At 40.9% G+C, this 20,331-nt stretch overlaps 1 protein-coding gene across 1 annotated transcript; it reads right to left on the bottom strand.

Moving 5' to 3' along the window:
- Positions 1-1,394: 1,394 nt before the first annotated feature.
- vstm4b (V-set and transmembrane domain containing 4b) lies at positions 1,395-17,746 on the bottom strand. The gene is made up of 8 exons (XM_062413639.1): positions 17,638-17,746; positions 14,475-14,882; positions 7,060-7,113; positions 6,700-6,807; positions 6,473-6,506; positions 6,260-6,384; positions 5,144-5,205; positions 1,395-4,940 (listed from the first exon to the last, which is right to left on the bottom strand). The coding sequence occupies exons 1-8, from the start codon at positions 17,687-17,689 to the stop codon at positions 4,815-4,817; spliced, it is 969 nt and encodes a 322-aa protein (XP_062269623.1). The 5' UTR covers positions 17,690-17,746; the 3' UTR covers positions 1,395-4,814.
- Between the last annotated feature and the right edge of the window lie 2,585 nt (positions 17,747-20,331).

The following is a 20,331-nucleotide window of genomic DNA, read 5'->3' as shown; positions in this document are numbered from 1 at the left end:
AAGTGTTTTTGGGTGCTGTTCAATTGTTTTGCAGCACTTTTTGTGTTTCCTGACTTTCCATTGTGTTAGCTATTATTAAAAGTGTTGTGCTGTTTTAGGAAAGCCCAGAAAACGGTTCATGTCTTCGTTACGTTGTTTACATTCTATCAGGTTAGTTTTGGTTAGACGTTGACATTTTAAGAAGCGCACTGAAGAATTGACCCTCGGACACACCCTCGTATGGCTTCGTTGTTTAGCCACTTCTAGTGGGCTTTAAGGCTTGTTTCTGTATTTAGTTTTCGGACTAAACTGAAAGGTCTGAAGATCTGGACCAAACTGGGAAGTTCCGAAAACCCTGGAGCAGTTCTACAAAAGTTATAGTTCCTTAAAAGAATATTGCCACAATATAAACAAAACCTAACTCCATAGTTAAGGGAAACCTCAATCTTACTTCATCACTGAAAGCGTTGCACCATCGGCACTCGCCTCAGTGATTGTCAACTGTCTTGAAAATCACAGTAAAATGATGTCACCGTTCAGAGGAGCCAATAGGGGCATCCATCCGGTGAACCTCAGTCAGGCTGTTTCTCATTAGTTCTGCTTGGCCTGCAGCTCCATACGACAGTGGAGTGAAACGCAGCACCGAGAGACGACAGTCAGGTTATATACAGACTAATAATGAAATGCCTCATCAGTGCCTGCATGTCTGTCAAACACATCTAAGTGCTAGACCGAGATGAAAAAGCTGTTGGCTTCAAAGCAAGAGCCAGGCTCTCCGAGTTTGCAGTAAGCTGCGACAAGCTATTATGTACTTTACTTTTTTCTCGAACTCTTTATTGTCACAAATCTCAGAAGGGGGAATTGATTGCTTCCTTTGAGGCAGTTGTTTTTTTCTCCAACAGGAGTCCTTCTGTACATGTGAGGACAAACAGCTAGAAGCCTATTGGGTTCAGAGGCCAGCAGGCACTGTCCCAATGGGCCTGGTTCGGAACATGACCAGCAGTGCTATATACTTACAGGAGGGATCACAGAGGACAAGGTCAACTTTCCAACAGGGACTGACGGTTCCACTCTGGACATTGGATATGAGTTGCTTAGAAGACATTCGGCTCGGTGCCTTACTCTCATCCCTACTTCCTGTGATTTCCACTTGCTGAGGTCTTTCATTACGTTCTTTTTTCAGGCCAGTGTAGCTATGCATTACTGTAACCACACAGGATATGTTTGTTGTAGACTGTGTTCATTGTATTTCTATGGACTAACATGATGGCATGCATGGGAGAGAACAAGCACAGACACACACAAGGGCATTAACTTTAACAACAGGTTTTGTTCGGCTGCTTTGCCGGTGACATCACTTGTTTTTATTTTTTTTACAGGAGCAGCTGCTTTTTGTGCTCACAGACAGACGACTAAAGCATTGTCTCATCCCACACCTCTGAAGTCTATCTGAGTTCCTTTCCCCACTGTAGGTTCCGCCCACCTTCCGAGATGAAATTTCGACTTGAGCGGCTTGATAAATCAGAGCTGTGGCAATAGACTCTAAAAAAAGATGGCTGCCATGACAGAGGGGGACAAAAGTGATGATGGGACATAGACCAAACTAAAACTTCAAAGTACATGTCACGTTAACTTATCTCTAAAATTGTTTTCTGTCATTTTAGGTAATTCTACGGTAATTTGGCTTTAATCTTTGATGCTATAAAAAAGGTGAAATGTGAAAATTGACAGCTGAGACTGATAATTGGACATGCATTTGTATCGACAGGACCTTTTATTGCTGCTCCATCCCTCAATCGCTCCTTTGCAGAGAGGTTGGCGGTATCTAGGATATTTTGGCTTCATAGATAGTGGGAGGAAGTGGAGATGCATCGTCCATCTTTGGACTTCTCTTGTTCCTGTGATCTGAGCTAAATGCTAATATCTGTACACAAAAATGCTCAAAGAGACAGTGCTACCACTCTGAGGTTAGCATAATGTTGATCACTTTCACTTTGGTAAGCATGTTCACTCAAAGTCATAACAAAAGTTTCTGCCATCTATGCAGAACAACAATAGAGCCGCAGCCATATCACTGCTAAAAACACTCTCTGGCAGCATTATGCTTCCATCAACTTTCATATTTATTTGATTTGCTGATACAAACACATCAGAAATGGCCAAAATGGACAAGAGCCAAAACGCTGGAATGTTCATAGGTCAGTGGTGGGCAGAGAGGAAGAGGGGAACAGAGAGAGGGAGAGCTGGAGAGCGGAGAGGCACCATTCATACATATGGTTCTAGTTAGCGAACTCCCATTAAGGACAATGTGGTCTGGAAGAAACTTTACATTTCACAGTTTGAGGGCATTTTTAAGACGCTTCTACCCACCACTAAAGGGTCAGTTTCAGTCATGTTATACAGGGATAATAAACACTGTGCAACTGAACAGAAGAGAACAATGAAAAAATCCAAAAATGCAGGGGTCAGCTGTGGTTTGCATTGTAACATAATATAAGGTTAGAAGAAAAAAGAAAAGTCCAAGCACATTGGGGCTTTTGTCCCGGTTAAATGGTCGATAGGTTGGTAGCGATAATTTGGTTCAACCAAATTCTCATTGATCGGACAAGTCGTCCATCCTGATGAGGACTGCTTGGCTTAAACTATTTAACGATAGAACTCTACGTAGGTTCCAACCCGATGAACACCGTGTTAAAAAACGAATTATCTTAAACTGTATGCTAACCTATCGGTGTCAGGATCTTGCATCAACTTTCATGCTTCAAGCTCAAGACTTTTCAGAATTAGCATATTTCAATGTGTTTGGTCTCAAATTTGGGTTACATTTATTATGCTACAAGTCTTTTTATTTGTATTTATAATTTCACTTAGGCTAACATGGCTACCAAGTGCTCTTGAAAGTTTCACAGAGGAATGACTGAATACTAGTAGTTACCTGATAATTAGCTGGTTTGAAAACAGTAAAAAAGAGTTGGAGACTTATTCAAGCATTACAAAGAAAGTGCTACTTCATCGCCATCTGCATGGATAACTTCATGTGAGATAGTGAACGTCTTTGGGGAAAGTGGAATCCGGTGCCTTTGGGTCTGGGTTTCAAGTTCACTTTCCTTTGCTTCTTCCATGCATGTATCCAGAGGATCATTAAATGGAAAAAGACTCCTATGCACTTTAACACTGAAAGTGAGACGCAAGAAGACTGTAGCGAAGGTATGTGCGATTACAGCCAATTTGGCCTCTGGCTCTAATCTCAACAAAATCAACTCATATGTGACTTACATTAATGTGAAATAGTCCAAACACAGGTCTCAGTTTTGTCCCTGTTACCAGTCACAGCAGATTATTTGGATTTACAGTATGCACCTTTTTGTGTTAGTCTACAAGGGTGTTTTTCCTGTTGCAACTCCACCCTTGCATGTGTGTAAACATACATTTGTCGCTAACAGCCAGTTAAGTTGATTTTGGCACCAGATGAAAGGGTCTCACATAAACTTGCTTGTAAGGCAGAGGTCAGGGGCTAATCGCTAGTTTAATATCATCTCTGTGGATTCGTGGTCATTATAAACTGTCGCCTGACCCACCAAAACAGAATGAACACAGATGTTGTGAGACAGATAGAACACACTAGAAGTAAATCACATCTGAAAATGCACTAGTTCACATTCATAACAATGGAGGTCTCTAATTTATTTTGTCCCTTGATCTTCTTACTCATAGTGACCAGGATATAACTATGTCACTACTTGAAGGCTGTGTATATAAAGATGGATGACATGACTGCTCCCCTAAAGTAAAGCCAAAACGTCATGATCAGAACATGGTGGCGGGCTGTGGTATAGGTCATGAATTCCGCTTCCTCCTTACAGTTTGTTGCCATCATAGAGCCTTCATGTATTTTAGTTTATTAAATTAACAGAATTTGTTATTTTAAAGGAACAATTTGATGGTTTGTGTATATTTACAATGAGAAGATCGATGCCTCTATGATGTATCACGTATGAAGCTAGCTTAAGTTAGCTTAGCTTAGGAAAGTGCGAGTGAGAAGCAGGGAAAGACAGCCTGTTATCCCTTGAGTTTAGAAATACGACCAATGTCTCTAAGGCTCAGTAACTATGTAAGTAAACACATTATATCTTGTCTGTTTTATCTGTACACTTATAGAAATGAAAAAAAATTGTTTTGGTTGCACAGGTAGTTATTTATTTACTTGTTTGTGCTAAATAAACAGGGGCCTTTTGTCAAAAATCTAAAAGCACATAACCTATGCTGGCCTTGTTTAAGTTTTAGCTTCAGGCTGACTGGTTGGGTTCCCCTGCTTCCCCTTTGTATGCAAAGCTAAGCTAATTACCTCCTGACCCTAGCTCCATACGTAATGCACAGACATAAGCGTGGTATCAACCACCTTATCACCCGACCCAAGAGTAAACTCGATGTTCTAAACACAACAGGAATTATATATATCACATTGCAAATATTGCCTGACGCATGTCTGACAGGTTCGGGATCGAGGCTCTAACTAGCTTCCAGTCTCCATTCTTATTGTGATGATGGACTTATTCAGCATAGTAGTGTTCTATTGTGTTCCCAGTTTGAGCTAGACAGGATTCAAACATGTGTGGAAAAGAAAAACATCAGCGTACAAAAAATATTTCTCTTTTGCATCTTGGTCTCAAATAAAGAAAATGATAGCAAAGTTTGTATAAAAATCATATGTTCAATTTTTTACATTCTTGCACATTATAACCTTCACAAACCATTTCAGTACAAAATACAGGCTATAAATAGACAATACTTTTTACATGAGGCACAGTTACTAGTGGTGTGTGTGTGTGTTTGAATCATAGCTCCTGCTCCCCAAACAGTATCTGAGCGTACACGGTGCCGCCATGTGACGCCTTGGTTTCTGGAATCGACCTCACCAGATCCAACTCTGCGTAGGTCAGATTCTCCTCCACTATCTTTGGCTAAAGATGTGGAGACAGATGGATAGGGAGGGGGGGAGAGATTGAAGTGGCAAAGGAATAAATTGGCATCAATGGTGAGATGAGACAATAACTCCATTAAGATAATTACAGGGTTGGAAATTCAGTAGATTTCTCCTGTTCCAGATAACCTGACAACAATACAAGACAAATATCTTGCAAACAAAGTCATAGGTGGTGCTTACCAACACTATTTTCCTTGGCTGTGGTTTTAAAAGTTTGGGTTTCCTTTTGTCTCCAATGGGAACTGCACAGACAAAACAAGACTTAGTCATGTATAGATATGTTTAGTAAATATAATACACATGCTGGATAAGACTAATGTGTCCAACCTTCACATGGAGGTTAGATCAAAGCATAATAGGACATATTTAAAAACCATTAATGTCACCCTCTTTTAAAGTAACATGTCTGTCGACTACACAAGAACAATTCAGATCTTTAGCTAAAAGCTGCACTAGTCTTGTATTTCATATTAACCATGGAACTAATAACCATGTGTAATAAGAGACAGGTCGCCTCTACAGATTAACTTTAATTCCTCATAGCATTTTAGCATCTTTCATGAAATATAAGCTTGTCATCTAGGCCTAGCATAAAAGTTGAAAACAGCAGGAAACAGCCATACTGCCTGTTCAACGATATATTCTGGGGTATATGCTGGATCGATAAATTGACATTATTCCATACAAGATTTAGCACGTTCAAAAGTACTGGATGCAAATGTTGCATCAAGAAATTGCTTTGTTAGTTTTTTTTTGTTTTTTTTTGGGGGGGGGGGGGGTCAAAGGAAAGGAAAACAAATAATAAGCAAATATACTTGTACAAAGCGTGAGTCCATAATTGTTGAAACCACAAAGCAGCAGGATGTCTTTGTCAGCACAGTTCCCACAAGATATTTAGTGGTTTGGGACATCGACCATAACACGCTGATGGTACTCACTGTAGAATCATTGCTTCCATTAAAAAGATGCATTACACATGCTAATTAGGAAGGAGACTTGCTGTGACTGAGCTGTGGTTCGTTAAGGGTGAGAACGTTTTCCCTGTCGACTTCAGGAGACAACCCCGTAACTCAAGTGTTAATGTGGCATTCGCATGCCAGGGTGTATTCATGTTAAGAAAGCCACACAGAAGAATTTGAAGAGGGTATAAAACTCAGTTTGGACGGGTGATCATATTTTGCTACATCTGCTGGTTTTCTTTGTGGAGAATAACATGCAAACACACTTAAATGCAAGTTACAGGATAGCCTGATTTGTTTGAACATTTACAACACATATCAGACATTTTAACTTTACCTTTGGCTGGTATCTCTGGTGGTAAGTCCTCCTGATGGTCTCTTCTCCTTTTCTTCCGGTACCTCCTCGACTTTTCTGGCAGAGCAGGAGACAAGCTGACGACACTGGTCACTGTCTCTCCAGAGCTGCAGTAACAACAGATTAGGTTCCCTTTTTTTTTTAGAACCAAAATAATTTGACTTAAATATGAGGCTGTGTTGTATACGACCTTACCTGTTTTGTTGGCTTTTGACCAGACGGTAGTTATCTGCATAGATATAGCACAATTTAGAAACTGGTGCAGAGACAGTGACCCCTTCAGACCAGGTATTAACATCCGTCCACAGTGTTCACAAACATCCCAAGTGTGAGCACACACAGAGCTGTCCACTGGGATCGGATCCATCAGGACAGATGTCAATTCCGTTTCTGAACACAACAATCTTGATGCCGCTGCTCACCTTTTAACCTCTGCTTCCTCTGTATGTACTGGCAGGTCACCGTCACTGTGAACATGCACATGCACAGAAGGCCCACTGAGCAGATCAGCACCGCACACAGGTACACATCTAAAACATACAAACATGTCGACACACATTAGTCCACCAGCACAGCGGCCACATGCCACGGCTTTACTGCACACAAAAAATCTTGAGGAAGAAGAAAAAAAGAGGTACGTGTTTTGCTGGGCTATTTAAAGCACTGTAGTACATCCTTTGGTCTGGATTATTTTTGCCTGCCAAGGACGGTCCAGAGCCAGCTTGTCCACCACACACACACACACACACACACACACACACACTAAAAATATTACGACTTACCTTCAAATAGGCTCCACAGGCTTTCTTTGGCCTTGGTTGCCGGTAGGACATGCACTACATGGAGAAAGAAAGACAGAAGAGAAACACGTGAAGGTCGCAGTCGTCACTGTGGCTTTCCTGCCTCCTGATTACACACTAGGCAGAGTTTAAATAAACCCAACTGCAGGAAGACAACGAGCCGAGGTGGGCCTCCTCCCAGCCTGATCGTCTCTGATTCACTGTCCAGAGAGCTCAACCTTAAACTTTACTTGATGAAAAGGGATACATAGCTCATTAACTCAGACAATAATGAGAACAGTGGGTTTGGAGGTGTATACATCACTTTAAACTCTTACGTGCTGGGCCCAACCATCTCTTTCACCTTCATAAAAAGATGTGGTAAAACAAATTAAGCAACTTTTGCTTATTTTGGTTCACAGAATGGCTGAGAATGTTTCACCCCAGACATATTATTGTCTTTCTGTGACGTCAACAACATGATCATTAAAATGTTTCCAAGAACATTCGGATCCCGGTCAAATAGATTTACGGTCATTCCAGTTTCCCTGTTTGCCATAACATACCGGCTAGGCTAAATCATAGCAGCTTGGCTCATCAACGATATGGAGAACTAAGGCTGCCCTCATGCAGTTTACAGTGAGATTCATTCTTATTTTACTTTTATTTTATAGTCACAGTGTGAAGGTGGAGGAGGCAGGAAGTAGTGTGAGACATCTTCAATGATCCCCAGCTAGGACTTGAACTGTGAAATTAGCTGTTACTGCATGTTTTAAGGCCCTTTAGGGCACAGCAACAAAATGTCATGTCTGCTTTTGTCTTAACCATCCCTGCATTTAAATTTTATCAAGTGAGGTTAGAAAATTAGAACTTGTTTAGTTAGCTAGCTAGTTGATCAATTAGAAAGTCAGTTGATGGAAACCTACTTGATATTTTTTGACCCAAGTTGAAGGTAGGTTGCTATAGATAGACTGGACATTCCTAATGTGGGGTGTGAATCCGGAACTGTAGATATAGGCAAAACTTTAAAAAACATAAAGTTACGAGAATGAGGGGTTTATTAACTCAATGCCGCTTAAGCAGTTTTTTCAGGATTCCAATAGAGTGGGTTTGACTTTACATCCCTGTACACAGTAGATGATAACCAAGCCTCCAAATTAAATCTCATATGGGTCAGGATCAAAACTCTAAATCCGGAATGAGAATCCTAGCTATGTGCTGCTTGTGTCCAAAATGACAGAGAGTATGTTTACCATACTCAACATGTCACCTCACTCACTCATTTGTCCAGCTCATGTGACCACAGTTGTCTTAACGACGACATGCTATTGCTGAGCTGCTGTGGTAGGAAGCGTGTGAGGCGACACCCATCAGGGGCATCTTGGAACACCCCAAACCTCCAGTAGCCGACAAGCAGGCTCGCCACCACGTCGGCTGGAGAATTTCCCAGAGGCAGACTGGCTGGACAGCATGTTGACTGACAAACACGCAAGCAGGCCTCAAATAATCCAAACAAACATTTACACACACAAAAGAGAGACCTTTACAACAACTATAGGTGAATAAAAGGGAGAAAAGCTATTTTATTCTGTGGCGAAAAAACAGAATGTATTTAAAGCGTATTCCATTAAAGGTTCGGTGTGTAGAATTTAGTGAGATCTAGAGGTGAAGTTTCATGTTGCAGCTGGACACCCCTCACCTCACCCAGCCCTTCCCAACATGAAAGAGAACATGTGGTAGCCTTCAGTTATCATAAATACTCAGACGGTGTTTAGTTTGTCCAGTTTGGACGACTGTAAAAAGCATGGCCATGCCCAAAGCCTTCAGTTTATTTCACTCTTATATTCATGTTGTCAACTAGGCACAGGTTGAAAATGTCATGGTATTGAAATAAGCTCCTTTGGCAGTTGGCTCTCAGAGGGCAGGAGTTTTCAAACAGTGAAAACAAGTTGATTGACATATTTCAATACTTTCTTTGATCTGTCATAGGTAGTATTTTGATGTTGAAAATGTTGCAGGTGAACTCTTAACCTGTCTAACGTCATGCTAAGGAAATATATTAAATAGATTTCCAAATATGGACAACATTCTCAAATTCCTTTGTGTCATAAATCACCCATTCAATAACTGACCCTAATTTTACTATATAGTCTTCTATGATAAGTACTATAAAGTGAATTCATTGGTAAAATAAACTACACTATTACTAGTACTGTTACAGTACTAGTACAGACACTACTCAACAGATTTTCTCTGCACCGGTGATTACGTGAAAACATTTTTAATGTTTATTTTACATGTAGAATCAATACCTCTTGGTAAAAGTATGTTGAACGACCATATTAATATATTAATGTAAAAAAACCTTGTTAGCCGTAGTTTATGCTGTGAAGCGCTGTTCTGCTCATATTTACATTTGTACATCCGGCTGCCCTCTCTCTTATTCCCTCTTCGCCACGAGCGCAATGCATGATGGTATATATTGTTCGGTGAGTGACCAGTTGTACACTACTTTTCACTCTGCATTGTGGGAAACAATGAGTGCATCAAATAAATGGCATATAAACAACATCTTTGGTTCATAGTGAAAGTGCATGGATGTATACTACACACTGTCATATCTGTGGTAAGACTATGACGCGTGAATCCAAACTCTATTTAAAACAGACTTTCTCAGTTGTTTCAAATTGCAGATGATTCAATTTAAAGCCCTACGCTGCCTCCACAGTAAATTACTCACGGTGTAAATCTTGATAGCATCCATGACGTTTATGTGTTTTTTTTTTGCCTCAGGTTCGGTGTAGCTCTGTCAGCGAGGGAGCTGTACATGTTGGAATAATCAGAAATTGAACACTGTCTGCCATAAATCTGCTTTTTATCCCCAGCTACAAAACGTCTTTTTTTTCTTAAAGCTACTTCTGAATGGATGAAGACTTCATCGGACTAAGTGGAAACATTCAACAAGGACTTTTTGTTTGTCAGACCCACAGAGTTGTACTCAGTTGCTGACTCTGTGTCAGATTTGTGGCTCGTTTTTGTGCTGCAACAAGCCCAACACTGTAAACATCAATACACAGACGTGGACTAGAGTGAATAGGGATCCTCTGTGACTTCATTATCCACCGACTCAGTCAATGCTCTAATGTGCTGTATTATAAAAGGCTGGAGATGAATGTACGTACAGTCTTCTGTGTCCAGCGTCGGCTTAAAATAAGCCACCCTTTAACTTCCTGTTGTGTCCCTGCAAGAATTAGCATCTCTGTAAATAGGCTGATTTTGTTGGAATCATATTCTTATTTTCATGTAGCAGTAGAGTACCCTGTGTTCTTGCTATACTTAGACCCACGCCACATCCGTGTGCTGTGCACTTCTAAAAAAACCCTTTTTTGCTCACCCACATGTGTTATAGAAAAACCTAAACATTTCGGTATGTTTATGTCAAGAGGAGGTTGTTCTCTACCTTCACTCTTTTTAACAGACCCTCTGACCTATTGTGGAAAAACCTGGTCACCTAATGTTATCCGGCCACAGGAATTCCATCAGTTTAACTTAACGCACACCCACACACACCGTGAAATCGCCGTCATTTGCTGTGTCCCATCTGAAGTGGAAACCAGTGGTAATGGTCCCAAAGGGGCTTTTCACCCCTCACATGGTTAACTGATGTTTATCCTAGCTGTCAGCTGTTAGTGTGGACACAAACACCGCTACCTGCTGGTCCAATGATCAGAAATAGAACAGCTTTCCTGTGTTGTTCGAGTTTTACAATCTTTACAATCATTCAACCTACATCCTGGAGAGTCTAATTTTACAGATTCATGACCCAAAACTCAAATGTTCCAGATCAGATTAGTCAACATGTGAAAGTATTTGTCTGAAATTAATAAAACAGTTACTTAGCTCAGACGAGGGGTAACATGTTTACATGTGAAAGGTCAGAGGAAAAATCTGGGAAAAGTTAATTTGGGGATGCATTATGGGAATTGTAGGATACAGTCCTTTTGATGCTTCACTCATAAAAGCAACTTATGCACTAATTTCAACCATTAACCATTTCTCCTCCAATTTAATGGAAGTCAGATATTAAAGGGCTAAGGTAAACTCATATTGAACTAGAGTCTAGGTGTGTTCATTATAACTAGGAATGAGTATGAAAATTCACTTTACCCATCCAGATTCAAAAATAAATTGACAAAAATCTGAAGATAATTAGCTATTACTAGCCATAACTCATATGTAAACGCACAGGTGCAGGTGGAGAAAATAATCTCTGGTTTAGCTTCTTGTCACCTGGACTGTAATAAGAATTAAATGGTGTAGTTGTATTTTCTACATCTACTGCCATTCATGTCATTATTGCAGTTGTCCTCCAACAATGTTGCAGCGGACTTTGTGATCATCACTGAAACTATTATGGGCCACCTCTTCTCTGCACAATTATCTCTTGTTGAGTTTCTCTGGACATTCTGTCTGGGAGGGGAAACTCCTCGTCTGGGCCAACGTCAACAGCTCCTGGTCGGGACTGTGTGTCTGCCTGAGCCCAGACTTGGCTGTGGCCACACCGAAAGTCACAGCCTCTAGAAACGCCTCCGTGGAAAAAGTGGTGAGCGATGTCTGCAGTTGTTCAAAGACGGGAGGAACACTAGCAGTAAGATGGGAATACATTTATAGATTTGGTTACGCACTCAAGATAAGATCACTCACCAAACACCTCACCTAGACAGTGTGGTCGCCGCATCTATGAGCAATAGGCCTATTTTAAAGCGTTCGACATTTCCAGTCTTTCCAAAGATGAACACACACCTGTTTCCTCCATCTCAGGCAAGTGTAAGAAATGGATTACACAGCTCATTCATCTGCTCTACAAACTGCAAATGTCAAGATGTCTGTTTAACGATCCTACTCACCCAGTGGTAGCCAAGTGTTATTTCCAAAGCCTCCATCAATAAATCATTGGGGTAAAGGTCATGGTAAAGGGGAAACTGGTCAGGGATTCTGTCAGAGTTTAGCCTTACGTGTGCTGCGGTAGCTTGTGATTGATTAGGATTGGGCAATAAGACCAATATATATTGTTTATTGGCAGAAAACTGAGTCCACCATTGATTGTTTTTTTTTGAGGGGGGGGGGGGGTGATTTGTTTATTTTCATAATAACTGATCTGTCTCCTCCAAATATATACATGAAGCCATGAGCTGTCACTCATATATTATATTAAATTACAGTCCATCTTGACTCACTTTTCACTGACTCACTCTCTCTCTGTTACGATGTCACGCAGACACACACCGACTTAGCTGACTTCACCGCCCCGCTACAGGTTAAATCTTGATTTTTGTGTAACCACCGCCACATTATCGACACTGATCCACACTTTCCTCATAGCAGCGCACATTCATTCTTTTATTCAGCCATCTTCCTGACTCCGCTTGCTCTGATTCTCTCTCACTCAAGCACTGACACAAAGACACACACACACACAAAGTGTCATCTGACACATGTGTAAACCCAGACTGAGTACAGACAACATAATTTGGTTCTCACTAACACAAATGACGGTCGTGTTTATTTACACACAGAGCGGTGAAGAGAGATCCGATCACACATGCTCACAGCTCCTCCATTTTTCGCACACAAAAGCAAATATATTGTCAATCATCAGTTGTTGGGCTTTGTATCCTTTGTGTACTTCTCTTTAGCATTGCATTGAGAGCTAACATGACAACACATGTACGTGTGAATCCTGCGTTAGGGAATGGCACCAACATCTGAGTGTGATTTCATGAAAGTGGAGGGATTTCTGTGCCGTATGTGGCACCAGTGGACGTCTCATCCATTTCACAGAGTGAACCTCACACTCTCTCTGCGCTTACTCCAAGATCATCTTCTCTGTCAAAGCCGCAACTTATTGCGATGGAGGATCGATTTGTCTCCAGGCGTGTTCCTAACCAATGACATTTCCCCTGTGGAATCAAAAGCAGGACGATGCCTTTGCTCAGTAAACCACTTCAAGAACTCCCCAGACAGATAAATGACATCATTCATCTGTGGTCAGAGAAACTGCTACTACAAGAGAAGCAGCACTGCTCTGTCTTCTCTTCTGTCTGCCATGAGCTGTTAGCCCATTGTTATTTGACCTTCAAACTATTTGATTAAACAGTGATATACTTTTGTGGAATTCATAGAATTTCCTTCAAACGAGTGACGGCACGGAGGGTTAATAAGCCTTTAGGTTAAATTCAGTCTTTGATCCTGGCTGACAGAGATTTAACGGGGCATCTACGCTCCTTTAAAAACATTCAACTAAAACCTCTAACAGTTTGTAGTGCGCTGCTCAGAAAGAGTCACACTTTCTGCTGCTGGCCATGGAACATATGTGTAGTCCGACCGCTCATCTGCTTTAAACTATCTGTGGTCTCACTATTATCAAAACAGCATTTGTCATTGCTTCTGTTGTGGTTGCAAAAATAGTTTGTCGACTCTCCGCCCTGCACTATTCACATCAGTGATGTCATTATTTTAGAAACTGGGCTAAAGCTACTGGTGCCTTATGCAAACTAGAAATGGTAGCAGCCTAATGCAGGGGTTCTTAGACCTCTGTGTGTATTTCTTTGCTATTAACTAAAATAAATAGTTATGACAGCGTGTCTAAAAAGGCAAAAGCTCAGCTTCACCAGTCCAGATGAGAGAAGAAACACAACTCTGAGATAAAGAAGTACATTATTGTATACATTATTTGTATACAAAGTGTCTTGCATCCTCTTTTGTCCAATAACCCAAGTAAAACTTTTAGTAAATTAAACAAGATCTAACTGAAGATTAGCAAATAGTAAATCATGTTAACTGATAATAGGCAGCAAGAGGATCTTTAAAGTACATCTTTGCCCAAATGAACTGGAGTTGAGTCATATCATTAATTTATAAACTTGTGAGTAGATACACCACTGAACAGGTGAGTAGGATTGGTTGGTTACCTATCACTGGAGCAGCCCATGTCCTGATATTCCATTGGTCTGACCCTCCCTATTCTGGCTTAGTCATTCGGCCAAATAGTCTCGGAACAAACTGAACACAGCTTGTGTATGGTCAGTGGTCAATGGTTTGAGGAGGTTCTTAAGAGGTTTTTGATATTTTTGTCTGATATCAAAGCTCATCACTAACCATGGGTGAGTAATCCACGGAATTAAAGCTGACTATACCGTCTACCTTAAAATAGCTTATGGCTACCAGGCGAGTGTTCAATACTACAGGGACATTGGGTGCAGCATACATTTGAGACACTACCTAGGTTCAGTCTGGCCATAATCTTGGATTTGACTCCATCAAGGTGTCTTTGTCTGAATACCTTGTGTGCTCAACCAATACATTCTTTGAAAATTCCTAGGAACAGGACAAATCTGAATAAAACATATAGCTCTCACCTCTAAGATCAGTAGCGGCCGTGCAGTTGGACGAGGCCTTCCAGCGGTTCTGGTGCTTTTTAAATTCCTGTACCCGGCACATGTAGAGCCCCTGGTCCCCCTCGGAAACGTTCAAGATCAGCAGGTCAAAGATTTTCCCCTGCTTCACCACCGTAAGCTTCAGTTTGGGCCATGGGAAGCTTTTGGTGTAGTTGCTGTAGAACCGGGCCTTCCTCATGTTGACACGGGCAATTAAGAGTTCGTCCTCCGACCGGCGTGTGCCCGCTGGTAGGAAGGTCCATTTAACGACAGGTAAAGCGGCATTTCGGCGCCGCTGGGACACAACGCAGGTGAGAGTGACGTTTTCACCCTCCTGGGCCACTGTGAAGGGGGATGGGGTGATGGTGACGTTGATAGCCAGACACAAATCTGGAAAAGCAAGATTTGGACAAGTCATTGTAGAAAGTCTGAAATCTGTTTGAAGTACGCAGATTGAATGGGCTGTGTCTATAGTCCACGCCCACTCTTCGCCGGGTGGCGGCTATGATGCATTAACTTTCTGTCCGACAGAGATTTTTCTGCCTGAAGTTTTAACATAAATACAATTGATGCTTTGATGTTTGTGTAAACATATTGTTTCTTAAATACTCATACTTCGGTTACAAGTTGAAAAGTTTTCATATTCCTCAGAATTTATTACTATCGTTCAGAGAAAGCATTACTTTCCTCTTACTGCCCATTGCACCTCTAATCAGCCTCTGTCTGAAACTCTTGGTTTAATATCTTGTCTCCACTCCAGATAAAGCCTAGTCTGCTCTGATTGGCCAGCTGGCCCACTCTGTTGGGATTGGTCAACCCCTTACAGCAGGTATGGTAAATGTTGACCTCCGCTCTCACTCTCCCTGGCTTTGATAGGGGACGTGTGAGACTCACTGCTAGATGTGGGCCATTGGGATCTCACGTGACAACACGATGGTGTAGAAGTATCGACTGGACTATCAACGAGGGGTTCCAAGAGCTTCGGGAACAGTGTTTTTTTAGAGGAGAGGAGTTCCCTTTACTTTGGACTTTAGATTAATCTTTAATTAGATTTAATTAGATTAATCGTTTAAGATCTTTTTAACCCTAGGTTAACCCTAACCCCAAGAAGCTGTGTGCCAAATTAAATAATCCCTACTCAAGGTCCATTTACTCAATCTCTCCAGAACCTCTAACTGTAATAACTAGCATTGATATTTTATTTCATTCTCAGTTTCGCAAATTAAGCAAAAACAGGGCAGAAGGATTATCTTCATCCTGTTTTCCAAAGTTTATGATCACGTGGAAGTAATAATTGTCATCATAGAATGAGCCCTCTATATCTACTTCAATAGCAGGTCCTTTTTCATGAAGTCTGCCATCTTGTTTCTACCGTGACCAATAACGGACAAGCTAAAAAGTGACTCTCGAGAGGGTCTCTCACGTAATTACGCCACGATAAGAGTTTGTCAAAACCAGCCTTTTATCTTTGGACTGACTCATGCAATTACTGAGTGCAATACAGTGTGAGGATTGTAAAATATTTTTATTTGTGGATGTTTTACAGGAACTCAAACACAAGTTAAAGTTTAGAGGACAGTAAATAAAGCCATATTTTAGGAGCATTTCAGGGCAGTATTTTGTGCATGTGTCCTGGTTTGACATAATGATTTTTACATTTCCGGGCTGATTTGATACTGGCTTCTTGGGTATTGTTCAGTCGCCATCTTTTTATGTTAATGCTACTACTAGATGTTGTGTGGCTTTTACAGAATTGGTTTTATCTGTATACATGGTATTGAAAATACAGATGAATGCTAGTTTGTATCACCACAGTTCTTTCACTGAATGAACAGTCTTTTTTTTATCTTGCATGGCAGCACAGAACATTGCTGATTATTGTTTTAAGATTTCACTTTATATATTAGCTTTTATGCATAACTTGTGGGAGGACATGGTTGCAGTATGCAAATTATCCACTAGATATCACTACAGCCTACACATTGGACCTTTAATAACAGTACTTTTAAACTGTTAATTGCTGCCTAACTTTCAAATTCACTTGGGAAATAGGAACAGCTTTCCAGTTATGGACTCCAGTTTAGAAATCAGCTCATACTCATGGGGTTTAGATTCATTTTCTATGTGTATTTCTTTCTGTGAGAAATATGAGGGGAAAAACTAACAAGTAAGGAGAAGTTCCATGTAAATGTTTTCCTAAAATGAAACTTTGTATTGACACAGTTAATAACACTTCTCAGCCTACTTCCAATTGGCCCCCGAAGATCACAGTGTAGTTAAATGCAGCCTAATGGTTTAAAGATGGTGAGTGTCACCAGAAGAAGCAGCTGATGCCTCGCTGAGCAACCCGAACTCTCTAGCTCCACCAAACAGCATGAAAGAACAATAACCAGTGCGATTAATGTATCGGAGGTTTGTTCCAGGAGTGGAAGCTGTACGTCCTCTGAGCGCGGGGGCTGGCAGGGAGTGTTGTTTCTCACCAGGCCTCTTGCCTCTCACGCTGACAGCCTTGTTGTCTTTGGCTTGTGACGCCATACGTGGGGCGAATACAGAGGGAACGAGCTTTATAGCCGAATGTGACAATATATCAAACATCTGTTTCTCCAGCATTGAGCAATTTCTTACTCAACACTTTCCACGAAATGTTGGCATCTCACTGTCAAGTAAGAAGTGTTTGTCTTTCATTTGGGTGAAATAAAGAGTTGCAAAGTGTTATTCTGCTGGTGAAATGTGGTTGTTAAATCGCTGTTTTGACAGCACATCATGGGAATCACTGTAAATGAATGCAGATGCGACACTCAGAGCTGTTTTACTTACAAACACTCAGAGGAAAACCACCAATTTTCACATTGGAATTCCCTCTCATCTCTGCAAACACATACAACTCTGGAAAACATTTGAGTTTCTCTTGCCATGCGATCTCCAAAATGTAAAGCATATTTATTCTAGCAGTCACTGAAAACCTTTACAGCAGTTAAAAGAGCGTCCTATCTAGCAAAAAAGTTTTTCTCCATCTCCTCAGCCATGACCCCAACATCCTCCCTGATTGTCAGATCCTTTCTGCAAAGTCTTTCTGACATCATTTTCTCTCCACCCCTTCCACTCAGGTACTGTATGATGCAAAAAATAAACTTGTTTCTCCTACCTCCAAAAAGTGCTTGAGTCAGAAGAGCAAACACAACAGAGGAGATCTTCATTTTCCACGGCTGCTGCCTCAATAAACTCCAACTTAAATGCCACTGAAGAAAAGCAGCCCCAGGGTTCCTCCTCCTCCTCCTCCTCCTCCTCTTCTCTTTTTTTTCCCACTCCTAGCTGAGGAGTGTAATATGAAACATTTGACACTCCTCCTCGTTCCTCCCCCCTCCTGTCACAGTGAAAACACATTTGGCAGACTCACGTGCACACACGCAAACATATGCTCATGAACTCGGAGCAGACAGAAACAAAAGAAGAGTGGGCATGGGGGAGGGCGCACGCACACACACACACAGTCGTGACTCCATGACTTCAGAGGACATTACATTGACTTACATTGATTTCTTGGAGGTTTACTCTGACCTTAACCGTATAGTTATTACTCGCCTAACCCTCACCCTGACCTTAAACTAAACTTAGCCTTATCAAACCTAAACCTAACCTTAACCTTAACTTTATACTAACCTAAACTTCAAGTCTTCACCTTAAAATGTAAGGATTTATGTTACAGAGACTTGATAATGAGACTGTGTAAACAGATTCAGGTCCCCACAAAATGAGTAATACCTAGACCACACACAAACACACACACATACACACACACCTCTACTTCCGGCGAGTGAGTGTGAAATGTAATTTCCTTTGCAAGACGGAGGGGAGGAGTGTGTCGTTGAGATAGACGCCGTGCAAATCACACTTCCAGCTGTGGAGGTGAGTGGGCGCAGACCTCAGCCGGGGTTTTTATTTTGAAACACACGCACACATACGCTGACACAGTGGGGGGATGGGGGATAGCAGACTGTGTGGGCAAATCAGTTGTCAATGAAATTGATCGAGATGAAATCGTTTGCTTCACGTGTCTGAAAACAGGCTCAATAAGAAAGTTTTTCTCTGGAGTAAATCGCATAACTCTCAATGAGATACAAAACTTCATGCAGTTTCTTGCTAAATTGTAATACATGTTTATGGACATGATTTATCCTGCAACATGGACACGGTTAGAAGAAGGTTACTTGCCACGTTTGAAGAAGAATGGTGAACAGATAATGTGTTTAAACCAACATTGTAACACCAACACAATGCGTTTAGTTGAACAGCTAATTATTGTGTGTATTGAGAAGGGAAGTTGACATTTTACGATGAGTTAAGAATATTTTTACTAAAGGAAATACCTGTTAATAATCCACACATTTTCTGGTGCACTCAGGATGCCAGAATGAGTGGTTGCTTGATTAGAAGTTTCTACCTTTGTTTCTAAATCTTGAAAAAAACATATTTATTTATTTGTTTGTCGATGCTTCTATTTCTTTCTTTCTTGATTTGTACCTTTTCAGAAAAATGCAGCCTGTTTTAGGCAGGGCACATTAATAAAATCATTATGAAGATCAAATTAGGGAGTTAAAGTGATTCATTTTCAGGATACCAGAGTTTCCGCAAGTGCTTAACCAATATGGTTGCTCAAAGTAATGAAAACTGGCCCTTGCAACCAAGGGTTAATGCTGTGTGTATGTGTGTGAGTGTGTTTCTACATCTATCCCCATCATCTTTGCTCTCATGTAACTGGAGCCCAAAGTGAATCTCTCAGCTCTGTTTTTTTTGGGATACTTCTTCTGGCTTTTATCAAACCTCAGAAAGCAGCGCTGTGGGGACCTGGGACACTTTTGATTTGCAGATAATAGCCGAGGCGGCTCGCCGGGCCTCGTAAGTGCCCCCTGTCTGGCGACAGTCCGACAAATGAAACTGATCTATTCAGAAAGAAGTCCAGTGCAAAACGCGGTGGGATTTAACAAATTACTTCTCTAGACACAGTGCAGAAGTGCTTGCTCATGATTTTTCCTGCTTATTATTCAGACGATAAAACCTTGGAGCGAAAAGGATCTTGTGTCCTAAAGCTAAATCACATTTCTGGACGTTTAGTTGAGGGGAAATACAAAGCTGAAAACATAACGCTGTACAAATCACTGCAGTTTCTATGGCTACACATTTACACATCCTGCAAACACAAAAAATTAATAAGCATTCAGTTGTGTTCAGACGTTCACTGAAGTCCAGATGGACTTTATGTGAAAACGGTAGATGTCCAAGTGGGTCCAATCAGGTGGAAAATATCTTTTTTCCAATTTTTTAAATTTCGGTATCGAGTCTTTAAAATGAACACACTGGGTTTTCATCCTACTCCTGCACTGTGTATCATCATTTGTGATTTTTCTCAGCATGTTTGTTTTTAAATCTTTCCTAAATTAAATTTTCCAAAAGTCTCCTGATGTCCTGTTATTTTCTTATTTTTCTGCCACATGTGCTCTTGTATAAGTTCACAGTGAACGTCAACTTCTCTTGTAATGCAAGTAATAAACATGTAATGTTCAATGGTAAGAAACACACTATGGTGAAATAAGAGAACGAGCAGAAACATTGGAATGAATGTTTAGATGTTCAGGATCCGGTGCCAGGAAACATAGCACACTGATACTGTCAAAAATTCAAGAAACATTGAAAAACGTTATCTTACTTTGAGGTAATGTTGCCCCCTTGTGGCCATTTTATGCTAGTTAGTCCTGAAGTCCCCTGCTGAGTGATGCTAAATCATCTCTGTGCTGCATGTGGGTCAGTGGAGGAGAAAAATAAAGAATAAACAGATCGACAC

This window comes from Platichthys flesus, chromosome 20 (genome assembly GCF_949316205.1).
Source record: "Platichthys flesus chromosome 20, fPlaFle2.1, whole genome shotgun sequence".
NCBI classification, from domain to species: Eukaryota; Metazoa; Chordata; class Actinopteri; order Pleuronectiformes; family Pleuronectidae; genus Platichthys; species Platichthys flesus.
The sequence above is the reverse complement of the archived record's forward strand: the minus strand, read 5'-3'. Positions and strand labels throughout refer to the sequence as shown.